Here is a 21,013-nt window from a genome sequence, read left to right as displayed (position 1 = left end):
CCAGCTGAGCCCCGGGCAGGGCCAGGCCTTTATCCATATCTGAGCTGGCAGGGCCAGGACAGCATGTCCAAACAGAAGCACCAGGAGTGTTGGGCAGCGTCAGTGGGTGGCACAAGCAGCCTCCAGGGGGTCTCAGATTCCCCACCCCTGGGGTCAGCCTGCAGTGTCCTTTCTGCTAAGACGAGGAGACACGAGAGCCAGAGCTTCTCCCCGAGGGGTAGCCCGTTCAGGCAGACGCCAGGGTCTGACCGACACCTCCGCCTTCCAAGGTGCAGGCTTCCCTCGTGTTTCTTCTTTTTTTTTGTTTTGAGACAGAGTCTCGCTCTGTTGCCCAGGCGAGAGTGAGTGCCGTGGCGTCAGCCTAGCTCACAGCAACCTCAAACTCCTGGACTTAAGCGATCCTACTGCCTCAGCCTCCCGGGTAGCTGGGACTACAGGCATGCGCCCCCATGCCCGGCTAATTTTTTCTATATATATTTTAGTTGGCCAGATAATTTCTTTCTATTTTTAGTAGAGACGGGGGTCTCGCTCTTGCTCAGGCTGGTCTCGAACTCCTGACCTCGAGCGATCCACCCGCCTCGGCCTCCCAGAGTGCTAGGATTACAGGCGTGAGCCACCGCACCCGGCCTTTCCCTCGTGTTTCCAGTCGCTAAGTGATCTCCAGGGTGTGACACTTTACCTGACTGGAGGACTCTCACCTGAGCAAATAGCACCGGTAGCAGCGTAAATGACCAGGCCCCAGCAGCCCATCTTGACCCCAGCATTGTAGGCGTGCCAGGCTGTGGAGTTGGAGGGGGCCTGTTCAGGAAGGAGAACAGGGTTTAGGAGGGTGTTTTGTTCATATTTTAAGAGAAGTGAGAAGTGATAACCGCTCCAGGAGCAGAGTCAACCCTGTGCCTGGGTCAGATATGGAAAATCACTTTCACTCTCCTGTAGCCCACAGATGTCTGTGAGGTGATTCTGCCAACCCCCTCAACAAGAGGGGAGGTCTGTGCCCCCACCCTCAAATCTGGGCTGCTCTGCACTTGTACAAGCGACTCTCCTGCAGTCTCCACCTCGGCCCCCTCCGGGCCGCCACAAGCAGCAGCTCAGGTGAGATGCGAAAGGGGACGGGCTGTGTGGGAACAGGAGGCCTGAGCATGTGCTGAGGCCACCTCGGCCCTCGTGGCAAACGCAGCCGCAGGAGTGAGCCTGGCTGACACCACGGGAGCAGAAGAGCCGCCCCCTGAGTCTGGTCATTATCCTAACCCAGGTCATTATCCTAACCCAGTGACACCCCGTTCAGACTTGAATTCAGCACTTGGCACTCACAGCTGCTCACCGCGGACCTCGCTGCACACCTGTCTGCAGCTCAGACGACGGCCCCTGGCCACATCAACGGAGGTGCGCCCCAGCCGCTGCCTGCTGCCTGTCACCCACCTGCACACCCGGGCAGCACTCTCAACGCACCGCGCTGTCACCATGCCCAGGCCAGGATAGGGAGGGCCACCCCACCCAGCATACAGCAGTGGGAACCCTGCTCAGGTGCCGGGCACTCACCTTGGGGTCCCCTTCAAAGATGACCTGGCCCATGAAGTCGGTGTAGAACACGGCCTCGGCGATGACGGAGAACCAGGTGAGGAGGTGGCAGATGCACAGCCGCAGCAGCTCGCGGGGCATCTTCAGCATGGACAGCCACAGCAGGCGCACGGTGGTCTCGCTCTCCCCCTCTTCACTCTCTGTGTCCCCGCTGGAGTTGGTGGCCCCGCTCTGGTTCCTGTGCCGGCACCGCTGTCGCTGCCGCTTCTGCATGTCGTACAGGTCGCTCATGCTGCGGGACGGCTTGATCAGAACCACGGCGTTGGCCCGCCGGTAGCGGTAGCAATGGGACGCGATTTTGCCGTAGTAGGAGAAGGTGCTGGAGGCTTGCCGGCGGAACATGTGCCTCCGCCGCCTCATGGAGCCAGACGTGGCTGAGGCCTTCATGTCCGCCCTGCTGTAGCCGCTGAGGACGTCTTTTGGGGGGGAGCCACTCCCGTTTGGGACTTTAGCTTCATTCAAGTGATTATCAAGCAAGGTCTCATTCTCCTTGGCAGCTTCCCTGAGGAATGTGGCCAGGCGGGGCAGCTTGGCCTTGGCCAGCTCCTGGCTGGTGCTGCGTGGCGTGGCGGGGTAGGAGGCGTCGTGGAAGATGGAGGGCTCGATGTCGTGCAGGAAGAGCAGCTCGGGCTCCATGTCCAGTGTGGCATCCGGCATGTGCAGCACAGAGTCGCTCTTGCTCCGCACGATGTCCACGTCAAGATAGTCCAGGGGCAGCTCGTGCTCTGACTGCACCTCGTCCGGGAACGTGGGCACGGCACCGTACTGCTCGCCCCCGTCCAGGGCGCCGAGGCGGGTGGTGGCGGGGTGGGCGCAGCCCAGCTTGGCGGGCAGGGCATCCTCCTCGGCGCTGCGCTCCTGCTGCGGGTTGTACTGCTCCTCCTCGATGCTGAAGAGGTGCAGGGCCACAGACACCGTGAACACGATGGCGGCAAAGAAGAAGAGCACCTGGTTCTGTGTCCTGAACCAGTCGCCCAGGAAGGTCTGCGTCCAGTCCAGCCCGCCCAGCACGTAGCCCACGGCCCCGCCCAGGCCTGCGGGGAGGGAGAGGCGGCAGTGAGCAGGGGGGACAGCTCTGGAGGGGCTTCACCCTCCGACGGGGGGCAGGGCCACACTCACAGTCAGGACACAAGTTTCGGGGCAGAGAACGGGAAACGGTAGGAAAACAAAATAAGAACCTCCAGCTGCCCCCAGATTAGAAAATTCTCACCTAACAGACTTTCTGCTTCATAAATTAAGGGCAGACTAGCACCAGGATGGGACACAAGGTACCCCCCTACGTGCCTCTCTGTACTGAATGCCCCTCCCAAGCGAACAGGGTGACCCTCACCCACTGGACGTGGAAACTGCAGGCTGAAGGGCCCATCCACCTGGTGGCCACACCTCCCAGGCACACCTGGGCCCACTTGCCCCCGCAGATCCTCAGTGGCAAGGAGGGGACGCCTCCGGCTACCTCTCAGCCCTAAGACCCCACCCACTGCCACGCCTGCCAGTCTGCACAGGAGCCACACATGGAGGGACAGAGTGCACGTGACCCGCAGTGCCGGCCTCAGGAGGGAGCACAGGCTGTCGTCCCCGCCACCCTGCCGGGCTGTACTTTACCGGCGGAGAAGGCGTGGATGTTGAGGGCCATGTCCTGCTCCTCGCTGTCCACCACGTCCAGCAGGTAGGCACGGATGGGCCCCTCGGTCGCATCGGCGCTGAAATCCAGGACCACCACCCCCAGCACCGTGAGGACAATGCCGATGGGCTGCCGGCCGGGGACATCGCCGAGGGCCAAGCCTGCGGGGAGCACAGGGGAGGCCGTCAGAGCTGCGCGCCGGCCAGCTCAGGCTCCTGAGAGCAAACTGTCCCCGGAGGGGAGACGGCCCAGGAAACCACGCCAGGAAGACAACAAGGTCCTTTCCCTGAGACTCTGGGTCAAGAAAGTGGGTTCTGCTTTCCCTGTCCTGTGGTTTGCAGAGTTATTTGTTCTCCCCGTTCACGCCAGCAGTTCACTGCACATCCGAAAACTCATCAGCCTTTATGTTTTTAAAACAGAAAAGGGGCGAATGGCCCTTTCTAGCCCCGCCACCACAGGGTGACCACTGTGCTGGGCGCGCAGCCATCCACGCTGCTCGAGGGAATTAACCTCGGGGGGGCAACGCTGGTGACACTCCAAGGTCAGGCTCACCCAAGGTGTCCAGCCAACCTCGGGCGGATGCTGTGGCGCCCTGGAGAAGTCTAGATCTGAACGGAAATGACGCCCAGAATCCTGGGAGTTTTTCCAGCTGGTCCTCTGAGCAGCTGGGCTCCAGGAGATGTGGTCTGAAGAGGAAGACGCGCGTGGCCTCGCCTCACCTGTGGGTCCTCTTAGAACAGGGCGAAAGCACCTGAAAGCAACTATCCTCACACACCACGTATCACCTGCCTCAGGTGAGTCTGCCCCGGACGTGAACCCAGAGGTCACATTACAAATTCTGAAGGCTGAAGCAAAACCCACGTCTCCATCTGCCCCAGTGAGGCAAGTGGTGCCCTCGTGACAAAGGTCAGAGGCAGCGGGGCTGAGGGCTGCGACCCAGGACCCGCCCCAAAGTGCTGCGAAGCCTCTTCACACAGACACACCATCCGGCAGGGGCGGGGCTTTCTGCCCAGGAGCACCCCGAGGGCCTTCTCGGACCACAGGCCTGAGACAGTGTCCATGCGGGGGCTGGAGTTCTCCTGTCACACTGGGCAGGACCCCCCCAAGGACACAGCCTTGAGAAAGCCCCATCATTCTCTCTGCACCTCAGTAAGGGTGGGGGGCGGGCAGGGTGGCGCTCTCAGGTGACACAGACGGCCGAGAGGGCCAGCAGGACCGCGCCTGGCAGGGAAGCAGAACCCCGGAACTCTGAATCAGAGGCACCAGCTGGCTAGAGGAGGCCACACAAGGGGTGTCACTCAAGAAGGTGACCCTCGGGCAGGGATGGGTAGGGGACGAAGCCAGCCCACAGCCCCACCCCCACCCAGGCCTGGGGGAGTGAGCGACACTCGCTGCGCAGAGGGGTTTCTGGGCTTCCCTTCCTGAACACTCCAACACCCCGACTTCCATGTGAGTGGACGCAGGCCTGGGGCCAGTTCCTCCCTCTGGAAAAGCTGCTGCCAGAAAATAACGTTTTGTTTTTAACAGTTTTGATGGATGCCCTCAGGGCAAAAAATATTTTCCCACATACAGTTGCTTTAATTAAGAACAAAACAACAAAAAAGGGCAAAGCAAAACACGAGCACATGAAACAAAAAAATATCAAACTAGGTTCTGGACATTTTCAATACCAAGTCTAAGAAAAGGAGAACAAAAAAAGAAAAGATAATTTCTGAAATAATGCTGGAAACAGGACGTGGTGTCAGATACGCACTAAAAACAAATGATCACAACAGGAAGCGTTTCCCTGTGAACAGGTCCCCCCGGCGTTCCCACGTGGGGCCAGCGCCGGCGCTGCCAAGAGGGCCCTCGGGGTGGTCACCGCTGAGCGGCCCCCGGCGGCCCCAGCCCGGGCGACTGAGCACCACACACGTCTCACTGAGCGAAGAGTCAGCCGGGTCGGGGCCTGCCGTTCGCAGGTCTGCATGCAGAGCGTGGCAGACACACTTACCGACGGCAGAGCCGTTGAGGAAAAGTGCGACGCCGAAGAGAACACCCACACACAGGGCGAGGATGAAAGGTCGCCGGCGGCCCCAGCTCAGAGTGCACCGGTCGCTCGCAGACCCAATGAGGGGTGTGAAGATGAGGCCAAGGACGGGGCTCAGGAACCAGGTGAGGCTGTAGTACTGCTCCGGGAGGCCTGCAAGGACACGAGGGCCGTCACACACGCAGGCACCACACACCGGCTGGGCTGCAAGAAGCACAGACGATGGGTACTTTTGTGTCACCTCAGGGCAGACTTTCTTTTTCCTGCAACGCCCGGTGATCTGAAATCAGCCAGCCCCTAACGGGTAAGCATCAGGCGGCCACGCCACGCACACGCCCGGAGGGCACCTCGCCCAGGGCTGCACATAGGAGGCCGAGACCCCTCCACACTGGTGCTGGGCAGGGCCTCAGGGCGTGGCTGAAGGCCCCCTCTCGGGCAGCAGGCACGGAGCCACCATCCCTTGACACAGACGGTAGACACCAGGAGAGAACAGTGACAGCAGCTTCAGAGAGCTACCGAGATCCCACAACTTCTGGATTTCACTGGCTGAAAATATACCACAGTGGGTCCCACTGAAGGTCCACACGGCCAACCCGGGGCTCAATTACCCCAGCAGTGGATGCTCAGTGGCCACTAAGCAGGGCTGGGGGTGGCACGAGTGTGTGTCTGGCTGCAGCCAAGGTGTTGCAGCCGGAACTTACCAGTCACTCTCACACTGAACCTTCCTAACTGCCCAGGGAGGCAGGGATGACTGTGCCTGTTTTACAGATGGGGAACCCAAAGCTCAGAGAGGTTAGGTAACTTGCCCTAGGCCACACAGCTAGAAAGTGGTAGCCCAGGATTTAACCCAGGGATGCCTGATTTCAAACTCTATGTCCCCGCCCCCATCTACACACCGCCTCCCTATCACAGAACCCCGAATGCCCACCAGCAGTTGGGCGAATAAACGATGACAGCCAGCCACGCACTGGAGCACCACACTGCAACTGGACCGCATGAGCCGCAGCCACGGCAACAACGTGGCTGAATCTCGCTCCCAATGTGAAGGCAGGCGGCCAGACACAGGCAAGCACACACCAGGGTGATGCCCGCTATGTGACGTCCATGGGCACGTTAAGGAACCTCTGCTGTTGCAGTCTCGGGCTGGTCGCCCTCGGGAGGGGCAGTGACTGGAGGGATGTGTGTCCTCGATCTGGATGGTCGCCTCACAGTCACTTGCTGACACTCATCCAGTGGGAGACAAGGTTCTGTGTACCTCTCCGTGTCATAGTTCAATAAAACACTGACTTAAAGAATAAAGGTGCTCTGGCACGCCAGCAATTCATCTGGCCAATGTTTTATGCTGCCAAAGGCACTGAGAAATGGAATGTTGTGTTGAACTAGTAAGAAAAACAAACTTGTGTGGGAGGAGGAAATCGTTTTCAAAGGAGGAGGGAAGCGCCTTTCAAAATCATTGCTAATGTGCCCATTAAAATATTTATGCATCAGCTGGGAACGCAAGGTGTTTGCTTTGACCTTTACACCACGCAGAGCTTCAGGAAGGTTGAGTTTTACTCCTATTTGAAGTCAGCAGAAGTACTGGTGTTTCAGGAAACGAGCAGTTTGCTGAGTGTGTTCCTCTGCACGGGCTGGGACTCGCACGGCAGCCATGGAGTCCTCGCCTTTCGCCACACGTTGTGCAAAGAGGAAAGCAACGGCTGCCTCGGGCCACAGCGACCCGCCCACGTTTAACAATATATGATATATGTTATTAATACATTTAATATATAGCTATTTCTCAGAAATGGCTCTTTATCAAAACTATTTAGCTCATGCAACAGTGGAAATCTTGGAAAGATGGGAAAGCATTATTACTCTAGCACACACAGACTCCCACTCTCATTGGCATTTTTTTTTCACATGTGTCACAACTTCACCAGTAAGTGCCAGCAAGCCTGGGGACTGGTGGCTCCTTGCGGGGCTGCAGCGTATGCGCGCGCAGGACACCTCCCTGCCGGAGGTTATCCTTGGGTCCTGGCCCCCATGGGGGAGGGTCTCCTCCAGCACCTCACCTCTTCTCACCTCCCTGCCTGGGGCAGCCCCTCCTGCCACTGCTCAAACTCCTTGGGTGGGGCTGTCATCCACCCAGGAGGCCCCCACGCCCCTCCTGCTCCCCTGCCCACGGTGCCTGCCGCCCTGGGCACCCCAGCCACTGCACTTCCCACACCGTAGGAGGCCACCTGTGTTCCGGAGGGACTGTGCCTCCCTGGAGGGCCCCACCCCGGTCTGGCACCTCACGGGACCTGGGACCCACAGAGCGCGCAAATCCTTGTCAACCTGACCCAAACCACTTTACTATTTTCAGAATTTCTCCTGCCGTTTTGAAAACTCTGATTTTTCATCTGATATCAATCCCTTAAGGGGAAGAATTTTCTTTAGTTTCTTTAGCATTTCTTATCGAGCTGATCTGCTGATGGTAAATGCTCTTAGGTTTTTTTCTAGAACCTCTTTATTACTCTTTTATTCTAAAAGAATATTTTTTGCTGGATACAGAATTCCGGATTAATGCTCCCCACCCCAGGACTTTGAAAACGTAACCCCACTGTCTTCCGGACGCCACTGTTTCTCAAAAGGCCGCTGAAGTCACTCGTGTGACTGCTCCCTTATAGGAAACATGTCTTCTTCTCTCTGGCCGCTTTCGAGATTGTCTCTGTATTGTTGGTTTTCAGCAGTTCGTGACAAGCCTAAGTAAGGATTTCTTTACATTTATCCTGCTTGGGGTTCCCCGGGCTTCATGAATCTGTAGATTTATGGCTTTCACCACATTTAGGAAAAATTCAGTTGTGTCTGACTTTAAAGATTTTATGCCCATTCTCTATTTCCTCTCTCCTGGGGTCCAATCACACACACAGCGGACCGTCTTCTGATACTGTCCCTCTGTTTCTTTGTTCTCTCTGGCCTTCGGATTAGATAATTTCTACTGATTAATCTTTAAGTCCGCTGACTTTTTTTTTTTTTTTTTTTTTTTTTTGAGACAGAGTGTTACTTTGTTGCCCAGGCTAGAGTGAGTGCCGTGGCGTCAGCCTAGCTCACAGCAACCTCAAACTCCTGGGCTTAAGCGATCCTCCTGCCTCAGCCTCCCAAGTAGCTGGGACTACAGGCATGTGCCACCATGCCCGGCTAATTTTTTCTATATATATTTTAGTTGGCCAGATAATTTCTTTCTATTTTTAGTAGAGACGGGGTCTCGCTCTTGCTCAGGCTGGTCTCGAACTCCTGACCTCAAGCGATCCACCCACCGCGGCCTCCCAGAGTGCTAGGATTACAGGCGTGAGCCACCGCGCCCGGCCCCAAAGTCCGCTGACTCTGTCTTCTGTCATCTCCAATCTCCTCTAAACCACACCTGGTTAATTTTTTATCTCAAGATATTGTATTTTTCAGATGTAAATTTCCATGTGGTTCTCTTTCTGTAGCTTCTACTTCTCTGCTGGAGTTTCCTACTTTTCGTTATGAGCGTGTTTTCCTTTACGTCCTTGAGCCTGGCTGTGTCTGTCTGTCTGATGATTCCAGCGTGAGCCATCGCCTTGGGGGCTCAGTCTCCACTGCTGCCTTTTCTCTAGAGTAAGGGTCACCTTTTCTTTCCTCTTTAAAAATCGTCTAGTCATACTGAGTTGTATCCTACACATAGTGAGTGATGTGTTATAGGGTTTCTCCTTTCTTTCACAGCCCCTTGACATGTGTTGATATTTTTGTTTAACAGTTAACCTGGCTGGACTCAAATTAAAAAAAAAAACTGTCTCCCTGCAGTGGCAGAGACAGAAATCTCTGCTCAACTCTCTTTTAGCTTTTGTCGAGCTGCTAGAAATCTGTCCCATAAATGCATATTTCGGGGATCAGCCAGAGATCGCAGTTTATACACAGGGTTTGATTCTAATTCTTCCCTGAGGTTCTTTGGGACAGTAAGAGTGCAGGAATCTGTACAAGCTTCCGCCACCTTGCGTGGCATCAACTAAAGCCAATCTGCAGGTTCAAGGCCGTGGAGAGCGAGAAAGCTGCCCGTGCCCGCCCTCCTTCCAGCTGTCTGCCTCCCTCCCGGTCCCACGTCCTCGCTGCTGTCCAGTGCTCCAGGCAGCTGTTCTGACATTCCACCTGGAATCTTCACTGCAGAGAGGTTGTTCTGCACGAGCTACTGGCAGGGTGTGAACGGCTACGTGAGTCATTATTTCTCTTGATCCTCATAACAGCTCTGCCAGGCAGGTGGCATTGGTTTGCTTGTGTAAGATGTCATAATCGGCTGCTTTCTGCCTGGATTTGACATCCTGGAAGCTCCTAAGAAAGGGGCCATGCATACCTTGTGCCCTGATAGATCTCCAGTAGGAGTGCAAAAGCCACCTACCGAACCAAAGCATCTCATTTGGTAACTGCCAGCTCGTGCTACGCCCCATGCTGCCCTGCCCGTCCACGGCGGGCTCACCACGTAGGAGGGTACAGGGTGGCACAGGCCACATGATGGGTGTGGGAGGAGGGGGGAGCTGCAGCCACTGGCACAGTCCAGAGGGGACGCTGCGGCTTGCTGGCGCCCAGGACAGCTCCCCACATCCCTCTGAGGACAACTGATACAACTCACAGAGTACGGCTGTATCTCATTTGATCCTCAGACACCCAACGAGGCCTGTACAATTATCCCCACGTCGCCGGTGAGGAAATGAAGGCTCAGAGAGGACGCTTGCTCACACGATGGTCCCTCCTCTGCCTGGGTGCAGCCACCTTCCGGTTTGCCTGTCTCTGCTCCTGGCACCTTGTCCAGGCAGAAGGGCCGTGTGAGTCCCACTGGGGTCTGAAAGCGGGAGCCGTCACCTCTACCCCGAAGTCCCTGCTGCCCTGCAGGATGGAGGCACTTGCCGTCAGCTGGGAGCGGGGGATGGACAGGGCAGAGTGGGCTGGTGGAGGGCGAGCCGGAATCAGGGAATGGGGTGCAGACAAGACTCCCCCCGCAGCTCTGAGACCCCCACAGGCGCTGCACCAGGTGCCTCTCTGTCTGTAATGATTCAGATCTGCTGCACTCACTGGTAGGAGCTCTAGCCTCAACGTCTGTCTCTCTAATGGGTGGCAGATCAATAAGGCAGAGAGGAAATTACAGGGCAGCAGTTGGTCCTTGAAGATTCGCCAGCTTATCTGGACGGGCACAGACAGCGCTAAGCGCTTCCTTCTGTAACGTCAGTCACTACTGCTGTCACCAAGCACTGAGAGGCCACAGGGCCAAGTCACGAAAGCCCCACCTGTCCATAACGATTCTCTCTTTAACTTACGCAACAATGTGCCAGGCTGTGTGTCAGCCGGGGCACCTGTGTGGAAGTGACTCTACAAGGTGAGGAGGGAGAGATGCTCCTTTGAAAACAAGGCCACGTGCCACCCAGAGGAGAGGAGCCATGGGCGGAGCAGGGGCCTGGCATGGCCCCAGGAGAGCTCCCCGTCCACACACACACAGAAGGCATCCGCAGTGGTCAGCTGCCCTGGGCACCTCGGCCGCAGCACACAACAGCCAGTGCAGGGGAACAGCCGTGCTCCGCTCTGCTCCTCTCGGGCACTTCATAGGCTGACGGGCGACTCAGGAAGCAGCGTTTACAGTCCTGGGTGCTGCGGCGCATGCTGGCAGGCGTGTGCCTCTCGGAAGGTGCTGCTGCTGTTCTGAGAAGTTGCAACACACAGGGAGACGGATGCACAGACAAGACCACCGCTTAGTGCGCTCACCCAACATACCAGAGTCTTGAAGTTCAACTGCAGCACCCGAGTCATGTATGTGCCTCTGTGTAGGCTGGACAGGCTGCCCACCAGCAGCTTCTTGCCAGTGAGCTCAGTCCCACGGGCTCACGGGCTGCTAGCCCGCCCGAGACCTCCACAGGCACTGCACCCACCCCTCCCCACCAAGTGCTTGTCTCTAATGACTCAGATCCGGCCAGGATAGCCCGAGGGCTGACTGCAGGCAGAGGTCACAGAAAGGAGCTGGCACATTTCCTCATTCCTTTATGAGGACAACCAAGCAATTGAAATGGAATGGTCACATAATTAAAATATGAATTCAGAAATGGGCTTTTTTCCTTGTCCACAAAAACACCATCAAGAGGCAGCACTCACTGCCCCAAGCTCTGGCTGGGTCTCAGAAAGGCGAGGAGGGACTGCAGGTGGGGGACGAAGCCCACCTGCCACAAAGGAAAAACGCTGACCATTTACAGAGCAGCCACAGTGAGGCTTCTAACCTCTGGGGATAACAAGAGAGAGGGCACAGGGTGGTGGTGGAGAGGCTGCCCCACCCAGCTCGGTCCCTTGGTGGTCCTGTGGACACCTCTCCACCTCTTCCCCACCAGCCCCCCCAGAGCTCCAGCCTGCACGAGCACCATGTGCTGTCATGGTGCGGGGGTGTCTTCCCCCAGTTAGGGTCCATGTGGCTTCCCTGCACCCCCTACCAATGGCTCCACCTACTGTGGACTGGCTCCTGCCTGCAGCTTGCCCCGAAACTGCCCTTGAGGTCACCAGTGCCACCTACCTGCCTATACAGCCAGTCTTTATTTCCTGGGCTCGGCCTTGAGCCCCTCAAGGGCAGAGAGTGCTGGCACAACCACCAGCCCACCTGGCATTGTGCCTGGCGTGAGGCAGGCACCCTAACCAAGTGCTGGGTCAAGATGCCACTGGGTAGGGATTCCTGGGGCTGCTGACCCTCCCCCCACCCCACACTCCCCTGGGGCATCCCCAGTGCCCTGGTCACCTGAGCGGCAGGTGCTGGCTGGCTCCACAGCCCACAGACCTCCCCCGCCCCAGCTCAGGCTCCCACAGCCACCTGGCCCTGCCCTGCTCACCCCTGTGACTCCTGACACCTGTCTCTCCTCCCGTGTTGCCCCAGCCCTGGGTTAGGCCTCCCAACCTCCTCTCTGATCCCCATTAAATCAGCACCGTGCCCACCTTGCCTGAGACGCAGGTGGCCCCTTCAAAGCACATAGCTGCCGTGGATGTGGGTGCCTAGAGCCCTTTAATGGCTCCTCGCAGCCTGGTATCGTGACTTTAGCTTTAAAACTCGGGGTGGTGGGGTGCTGGGTGGAACCCGCTGCACTGCCTCAGCAGGATTCTGGCCAGGCCCGACAGCCTCGGGCTCCCTTTGTCCATCTCCCCCTGCCCCTCAGACACCCAAGGCCTCTGTACCAGGACTGGCATCCAGTGCGTTCCAAGACAACCCGGGGAAGGTGTCCATTGGCCCAGACTCCGAAGCGGCGAGGCAACTTCCCATTCCCCCCAGCTGCTATGAGAATCACGTGCGGTCCCCCACCCCCCGCCATCATCAGGACGCCCCCCTAAATGCTGATGCGTAACTCAGGGTGATCTCGGGCGAGCCTGTGCTCCACTGTAGTGAAATGTCCTCCCGGTGGCCCTAGCAGGCAGGCGCCTGCACTCTCACCTTCCAGGCGGGGAAACTGAGGCACAGGCCACAGAGCAACCACGCAGTAGAGCTGGGCCCGGCTCCAGAGGCTGTGCCCCCAGCCAGCAGACCCCGTGTGCCTGAGGCCTGGCTGCTCTGCAGGCTCCTCTGTGCCCAGCAACACTCGGGGACACATGCCCGGTGCCCATCCCACACTCTCTCCCTGGAAGCGGCGGGCACCCAGCACGACAGCTACACCCCGACGACAGCCACGGACTACGTGGCTGGGGCAAGCAGGGCAGGGGGCTGCGAGGCATGCGTGGGGCTCAGCGGAGACTATAGAGCCCACCGGCTGGTCAGGCCAAGGAGGAGGGACGAGCCTACGAGGGTAAACAGGACCAGCAGGGCTTCGTGTCCCTGACCCACCTGAAAGTAAAATCTACTCTGCAAAGAAAGGTCAAGCCCGTCAGGCAATCAAGGCTTCTGTCTCAAGTCACCTGCACCTGAGCTAACAAGTCACAGTCATGGGACACAGGCCACACAGGTGCCCATAGTGCCAGACTACAGGCACGTCCCTGAGTAGCGAGGTGACAGCTCCCTTTGCCGGAGCAGGAGCAGGCTGGTGAGAAAAATCACCGACTTGCACAGCCTGAGGCAGTGGGAACTGCTCTCCCCGCTCCGGCCCGGCCCGGCCAGGGCTGCCACGGGGACGCCTCGGACATGGCATTTCCCAGCAAGGCTCCAAACAAACACGACGCTGGCCCCAGTAAATAAGGTTTGTTTTTTTCCCAGGCAAGAGCTGAACAACAATGGTGGGACCAGGAAGGCTCCCCGTTCACAGGAAACACTGTGTCACTGCTCGGCCGCGGGCTGTGTGAGGTCACGGCGACGCTGGGGTCACGTGCGGGCTCATGTTCACAGCCGTGTGTGACAAACTGGTACTTCTGTGGTAGGGGGCGGGGAGAACGGGAAAGCTGCCTATAAATGTTTAACAAAAGACCTGAAACGGGAATAGGAACTCACGTTCTTTCTCTCAATAGACAAAGCCTCCACGTCGGGACATGTTTGTATTCTCGGACAAAATCTCATGATAACATTAAACACATGAGCACAAGTTCCTCGTGGGAAATGCTTAACATCCTCGGGTGACCTCTGACGAGTTCAAGTGGATGAAGTGGCCACGCGAAGGGCCACAGCCAAGAAAGAGTGGGTGTCGCCCTGGGTCAGGCGCGCAAGGCTCAGCCACCTGGGCGTGGTGAGGCCCCAGGGGCTCCCTGGCAATGGGGCTCTGCCGGGGGTTGGGAGGGGGAGCTGCAAGGAACATTCTAGAATCAGCAGAGCCATGGGAAGGTGGGAAGGAGGGATGACAAAGGAGGAAGTAAGCCCAGTACTTTCTCTGGGCTGCACTCCCAACAGGTCCTGGCAGCTAAGGTGAAGGGGATGGGGCTGCCACCAGCTGCAGCCACACAGGCCACCTCTGCGCCCCCACCTGTGGCCCACTAGCCCCTTCCCAGAGGTCCAGGGATGACTCCAGAACCGTGTGCGGGTCACATCAGGGGCTGCGAAGGGGTCTGGACATGAGACAGGCCCTGGGGCTCCTCTCCGGGCTTTCCCAGGAGGAACCAGAACCTGAGACCCGGGATGTGCCCACAGGCTGCCGCTCCAGGGGAAGAGCAGGAGCAGCCACAGGGAGGGCCGGGCTGCCCATCACTTCCCCCGACATCAGAGGGCAGCCCTGGGGGCTGAGTCCTGAGGGGCAGCTGTGTGGTGCACACAGGTGCCCGAGGCTGGGTTCATCCATGCTGAGAGTTCCCTGCGTGTGGACTGGGGTGAGGGTGGCCACGAAGGGGCCTGGGCTTACTGCACCACATCAGAAGGAATGATTTTGGATGGAGGCGACAGTTTTGAAATAGCAGCATTCATCTGCTTCCAGTAGATTCAGAACAGTCTTTTTAGGTTGGCCCTGAGCTGGGCTTGGTTTCCAGGGAGTAAGTGGCCCAGCTCCCACCTGCCCTGCACCTCTGGGAGGGGCCTCAGTAGCACAGCTGGACGCACTTGGCCAGACCCAAGCAGGACACTGACCCTCCAGAAAGCCGGGGGGAACCTGTTTCTCTGCTGTCCCATTGTTGGCCTCTGGTGCCCAGATCTCGGGGATCTTTCCTTACCAGTTGGCCCCCAGGAATGCGGCCTGCTGTGAGCTGAAACGTCAGCTGCTCTCTGCCCTATTAAACACAACCGCCCATCCTCACAGCTCTTTAAAACAGATGTTGCAATAAGCAAACATCTTCATGATGACACAGCGATGTTATTGTAGTTGTACGAGCAATCGTACGGCTCTCGGTGCGAGATTCTAGGAGCTTCCTGAAGAGCACAAAGTGCACGGCATGTCCTGCAGCCCCTGCCTAAGCTCAAGGGCCAAAGTCAGCCACACCCTCAGCTGCCCCTCACGGCTACGTGGGTTCATCAGTCCCACAAGCCAACAGCTGCCCAGGCCTTGGAGAAGAGGAAGGAAAGTTCTTCAAATTCAACACGTCCAGAACCCATCTCTTCATCTGCTGCTCCACATCTAGAACTCCTTTGGGGTCACCCAACTCAGAGCAAAGACTCCAGCACCTAGCACTCATGTGGTAGAACCCCATGGTCACCCAGGGCCAGGTGTTCTTGGCCTCACAGGCTACGCGTCCCCAGCTGGCACTTGTCCCCATAGCTGCTCCTGCCCACAGGGCCTTTGCACACACTGCTGCCTCTGCACAAAGCACTCTTCCTTCTCCCCTTGACCTGGTGCCTGGTTAACTCCTAGGTTAACGCCCTTAAAAGAGCGGCACTTTTATGAGTCAAGGTTTATTTGTGCACAACAGCCTTCCAGCTGTTCCCTGCTTTCTCCCTGTCCCTCCACAACCCACCCACCACCTTACAGCCACAGTGATCATCTAAAAACCTAAATGAGAGGATGTCCCTGTACTGCTTACACCTGCTGTGACTTCTGGTGCCCTTGAATAAAGTCCAACATCCTGCCCACCACCCGCAAGGCCCTACCCTACCCACTGGCTGGGCCAGCCCAGGCCAGACCTCTTCTCCCTCCTCCCGAGGCTCCCGCTTCCCGCCACCCCGTTCCTAGAAAACGCTGGGCTCACACCCAGCTCAGGACCTCAGCCACAGCCATCCTCTGCGTGGAACCCCACCCGGCCATCTTGGCAGGGGTGGCCCCCCTGTCCTATGGATATCCCCTCCCCCAGGACCAATCATCATCTCAACGGACCTTGCTCATTTGTCTTTCTCACTGTCTCTCTGAGTGTCGCAGAAGGTTCTCAACAAATCCTCGGTGAGTGACAAACGCCCAATCAGCACAGCTCCCACCAGACCCATCCTCTGTGGCAGAGACCACGCCAGCCTCTCTGGCAGGTGCGTGGGCCCGACAACAGACCTGCTGGGTGAGTGTCCAAGCAGCTTCCAGACCAGGGAGACACGCCGGGCCCTCCTGTGGCAGCGCCTCCCTCACAGCCAGGGCCCTGCAAGTGGCAGAGGCCACGGTGGCCTCTGCGGGCAGAAATGCTCGGTCTGAGCTTGCAGCCAATCCCCTACAGGCTGCGGGACTGTGGAAGCAGACGGGGCCTTGAACGTCCTGCCGTCGTGTAAAGGGGACACACTGATAAAGACGGGCACTCTGAAGATTAAATAAGCAAACAAAATGCACCGCTCGCGCCTGCATTGAGACACTCCCCAGACACCAGGATCCCTTCCCGCACCTCGGAGGCCACCGTGCTGTAATGATTCCCATGTGCAGTGAGTTCAAAGCACTGCAAGGACAATTCAACACAGCCCAATTCCATGAATTTTAAGGAAGTCCTCTGAGAGTCCATTTGCTCCCGGTAAATAAATTACGTGTAAAAGCCTACATTAGATTATTGTCCACAGCACAGCCAAATAAGCGCACTCTTTGATTAGGTCTCCCTTGGGGGCGAATGAGGTACAAGCCTCGATTTCTGCATCCTCAATTGAAATAAGTCCCAGGTGCTTTTCCAGATGCCAGCCTGGGAAGTTCCCCTAAAGTTGAAGGTGCCCCCAATGAATACAATCTCAATGGCCCAGGCCATGTCCAAAGCACCCCAACCCGTCAATCAGAAGTGCCCTTGGAATAAAACACACAGAGGGAAGCAGTTTATGTCCCCAGAGAAGGTCGCAGCTAAAGACCTATCATGCCCTGGGCTCTGTAAGCCCACAGGACAGTCCTTGCATGGTGGACAAACAGGTGGAGGGTGAGGGGACCCTGAAGCAGTGGCTCTGGCCACGACGTGAAGGTAGGAAGCCCTGAGTGTGCCCAGCTCCTGGAAGAGGTGGGCCGTGAACTGCAGTTGTGAAAGGCTGTGGTGGGGGCCGAGGGGCTGCCAGGGGCAGGGCTCAGGCTGGCACCTGCCTCCAATGCCCGGCCTCGCTGCCTGGGCTAGCGCTGCCCCCGGGGAGGCTGCCACCCACTGCATGGGCATCCTACACCTAACACTATTTCCCTGTGAAATTAGCCACCTAAAAGCCTCGTACGTTGACATTTTCTGGAAGAAACTGACAGAAGAGCAATGCAACAGGAGGACACGTGTCACAGGTGTGGCGCCAGCGAGGCACTTCCATTCCCCTAGGGCCTCTGTCTCCTCATCTGTGAGGAGGGGAAGTGCCTGCACCTCTGAGGGCCGCGTGAAGCAACACGTGGGAGGTGCCTGCAGTCGGACACATAGACGGAGCCACCTGCCCCGCCTGAGCCGGCCACACATTGGGCACTGGGGAAACCGAGATAAAACAGCCCCTGGGACGGGGACAGTGACTCACACAGGAGAGCAGGGAGGAGTCCCCACCCTAGTCCGCTGGGTAGCGGGTGTGGGGATGACGGGTGTGGGGATGACGGTGACGGCAGCGAGCCAGCTCCACCCTGAGTCACACCACGGAGGGCGGGATGCGGCAGGAAAGGCCTCCAGACGAGGGAGGGCAGGGCTTTTGCCCGGGGTCAGTACCGCTGCCCCAGGCCCCGAGTGAGGAAGCCCAGGTGGCCCGCGGGGGTCCTCACCCACCAGCCGCCTCCCACAGTCTGGGGCAAAGGAAGCAGCAGCACTTCCAGTAGGCGGCACCCCTGCCTCAGTGGTCTCCTGTGACCAGACGTTCCGGTAGCGTGAGTGAGGCTCCAAAGGACCCACAGAGGGCAAAGGCACTTTACGTAAATCTGAGCTAGTTTTCGCCTTCAGTTCTGGGCCTACTTTTATCCATTGCTGAAGGGCAGGCTTTACGTCTAGGTTTCTAGGGCTGAAGTCTCTGGCAGAGAAAGGACTCGGGCAGGGTCCTGGGTGGGGCGAGATGAAGGACGCCGAGTGCCGTGCCTGGAATGGCGCGTGGAGGGGCGACAGCCTGGTTTGGTGGAAGGGACGGCTCAGATTCTGATTCTTCACACACAGCATGTCACCTGTCCTTTTGGTGCCCTGGTTTTCTCAGGCACCTCCCTGTGCCCTGTCAGGATCCTCGGAGGCCCAAGGGTGGTTGGACGGGCTCTGCAGGCCAGTGTGGAAAACGGGCCTCGTGCTGCTTCCCTGCTCGCAGCCTGGTCTTCGAGCCCTGGTCTCCCCTCGCTTTGATGTCTCACTTTTGCGCCACTACTTTTAGTGTCTCTCCACCTAAATGGGGCCTCTGGGGGCCCAGCTTCCCCAGCAGCACCTCACGTCCACCAGAAGAGGGTCCAGAGCTGGGCAGGGAGTGTGCTTGGTCCTTATGCAGACAGACAGCTGCCCTGGAATATTCTCTTCCACGCCACAGACAACCTTTCTAGGACCTAGACCCGAGGACAAGAAGCTTAGACAGGTCTCGCTCTGGGGCAGGCCCAGCTCACCTCCCCAGGCTCAGGCCTGATGTGACCTCCCTGGAGCACATCCCTGTGGGCTTTTGCTCCCTGGTCTGGAGTGGCTGTCCTCCTTGGTGACCGAGACACTGGCTGGTGTGCCCTCCCCGAGGCAGGGATGTGTCTGGCATCCCAGTGCCTGCTACCTGACAGCTTCTCAACAGGCACTTTGCAAAATCAAACTGACTCTTCAGCTCCAGGCTTGTAGCTGTTGCCTCATCTCCCAGCGAAGATGGGCATGCAGGTGCCCGACACACTCAGCTCTCTGCTCAAAGGACCCGCAGAAGCTACAGCTGGGCTTGTTCAAACCTTGTTCAAGGTCGTCACCCAAGCAACGCCTTGAGCCACACCAGCACTGCTTAGAACCAACTGATACGGAACCAACAGCAGCAAATGGTACCAGCTCTGCTGAAATGCCTCCCCCTCCTGCAAAAAGTAGGTGAAATAATTTAGATGAGCGAGATGCGTACGAGGGCCCATTTATAAAGCACGAGCCTCGGGTTACAGCGAGAAGCACTTCAAACCCAGAACACAGCGGGTGTGTCTACACAGACTGCATTTCCAAGCCTGGCCGCAGCTAAACCGTTCCTGGCTGCCACAGTCTAGCAAGGACGAGGGCGAAGAGGAAGAGGACATTCATATTCTGGAGACTACGGGGGACCAAAGCACTCTGTGAACCCCGAGATGACTGTAAGGGACCGCTTTTAAAAACTAATCAGTGACGTGCAGGAAACAGAGCGACAGGCGGCCAGAGTGGCCTCAGGTTCGGCAGAGAGGCGGGTGGTGCCAGGGCTCGGGGCCTGCTCGCAGGAGAGGAAGAGCGTGGCAGGCACCGCACAAACTGCTGCTGGGTTAAAAAAAACCATCAAAACACGGAAGCAGTTCCCACAGTCATGTTCTCAAACGATAGCAAAAACTGTAAGCGTGTGCGTGCTACAAAGGATTAAAAGTAAAAACAAAAATTTGATCAAAATTTACGAAACATTATAACCTCTCCCCAGAGCCAGTGCCTGGACACTCAAATAGAGCCTGCAGCCCGGGCCCACCTCTGACTTGCGGCTGCAAAATTAAAGTCCAGGCGCTGGTTCTTTTCCAAGCCATATGGAATCCACAGGTAGGCGTCCAGAGAAAGTCACCCCGGACCTTCCCTCCCGTCCAGCCCTGATGACACCTACACCCAAATTGGCAGATACCAAGTTCATGCAACAGTTACCTCCAAGACAGCATATTTAACATTTCAGCTTCTTTTCTGTGATGTTCCCAAAATAGCTTATAAGCTATAAAATACACCAACACATCCATGTCCACTCTTCACTCAAAGGGGGGGGGTGAAAGACCCACTCTGTACCCACTGACAAATCTATTTACGTGCTCTTTACATAATTACATGTGTACATGTTATGAAAGACTTAAATAATTTTTTAATGACAAAATTACCATCGTTTGGGGAAACATTTTGCTGGTAAACACATTCTATACTGATGGCTTTTAAGAGCAGAGTTAAGATGGCATTTGTTCTAAAAATTACCCTTAAAAAAACCCCACTTCTTCCCATGATTCTAACTTTATTTATTTAATTTTTTGAGACAGAGTCTCACCCTGTTGCCCGGGCTAGAGTGCTGTGGCATCAGCCTAGCTCACAGCAACCTCAAACTCCTGGGCTCAAGCGATCTTCCTGCCTCAGCCTCCCGAGTAGCTGGGACTACAGGCATGCGCCACCATGCCCGGCTAATTTTTTCTGTATTTTTCTGTATTTTTAGTTGTCCATATAATTTCTTTCTATTTTTCAGTAGAGACGGGGTCTCGCTCTTGCTCAGGCTGGTCTCCAACTCCTGAGCTCAAATGATCCGCCCGCCTCGGCCTCCCACTAACTTTATCTTTGGTATGTGTTTAAGGAAAATATTAAATATTTATAGAGTAATTACCTTGAGAAACAATGCACCCTTCCCCAGAGAGCCAGGGTGTCACTCGGCCACGCTCCCTGACGGGGAGGGTAGGAGTGCCCCCAAGAGCTGCACTAGAACACCCCCACGCGTCACCACGAACCTCCAATCAGGCTCTGAGCTGCTGGCACCTCGTCCTATCACTTCAACACATACTTGTGATGTTCTGTTAATATTTATTTACCTTATTTGTGCCTTTTATTATAAAGCTAAACAATCATTTTCTAAAGGAATAATTGACAACATTTTCTCTATCTTCTTTAATCCATGGTTCATGTTCTAAAATTAAGTTACAATGATCTATTACATTTGGAAATTGCCAAAATATGTTATAATGCTTACTATAAACTACTGTTACTTTACCAGTGCTCACATACACAGTGTTGAAAGGGGGCAGAACTGCTCAGGTTTCTCGGTTAATCACCTCCTTGGGTGGCATGTGAGGCCTCCTGTGACCTGACTCCTGCCTGCCAGAGGCCAGACTGCCTCTCATACCACTCTGTACCAGGCTCGTGCATTTCTGCCATGTAGACAGACACCGTTTCCCTAACATGCCACACTCTCCTCTACACCTCTCCCCGCTACG

At 56.7% G+C, this 21,013-nt stretch overlaps 1 protein-coding gene across 1 annotated transcript in view; it reads right to left on the bottom strand.

Moving 5' to 3' along the window:
- The window catches only part of SLC45A4 (solute carrier family 45 member 4), a 42,412-nt gene that overhangs the window by 5,192 nt on the left and 16,207 nt on the right, over positions 1–21,013 (bottom strand). Inside the window, exons 2-5 of the mRNA XM_069465946.1 lie at positions 5,190–5,378; positions 3,181–3,360; positions 1,540–2,612; positions 699–798 (exon numbers count right to left, since the gene is read on the bottom strand). Coding sequence (XP_069322047.1) covers positions 699–798; positions 1,540–2,612; positions 3,181–3,360; positions 5,190–5,378 — 1,542 coding nt within the window. The remainder of the gene's footprint in view (positions 1–698; positions 799–1,539; positions 2,613–3,180; positions 3,361–5,189; positions 5,379–21,013) is intronic.

This window comes from Eulemur rufifrons, chromosome 3 (assembly GCF_041146395.1).
Source record: "Eulemur rufifrons isolate Redbay chromosome 3, OSU_ERuf_1, whole genome shotgun sequence".
NCBI classification, from domain to species: domain Eukaryota; kingdom Metazoa; phylum Chordata; class Mammalia; order Primates; family Lemuridae; genus Eulemur; species Eulemur rufifrons.
This window is presented reverse-complemented; position numbering and strand designations above follow the sequence as displayed.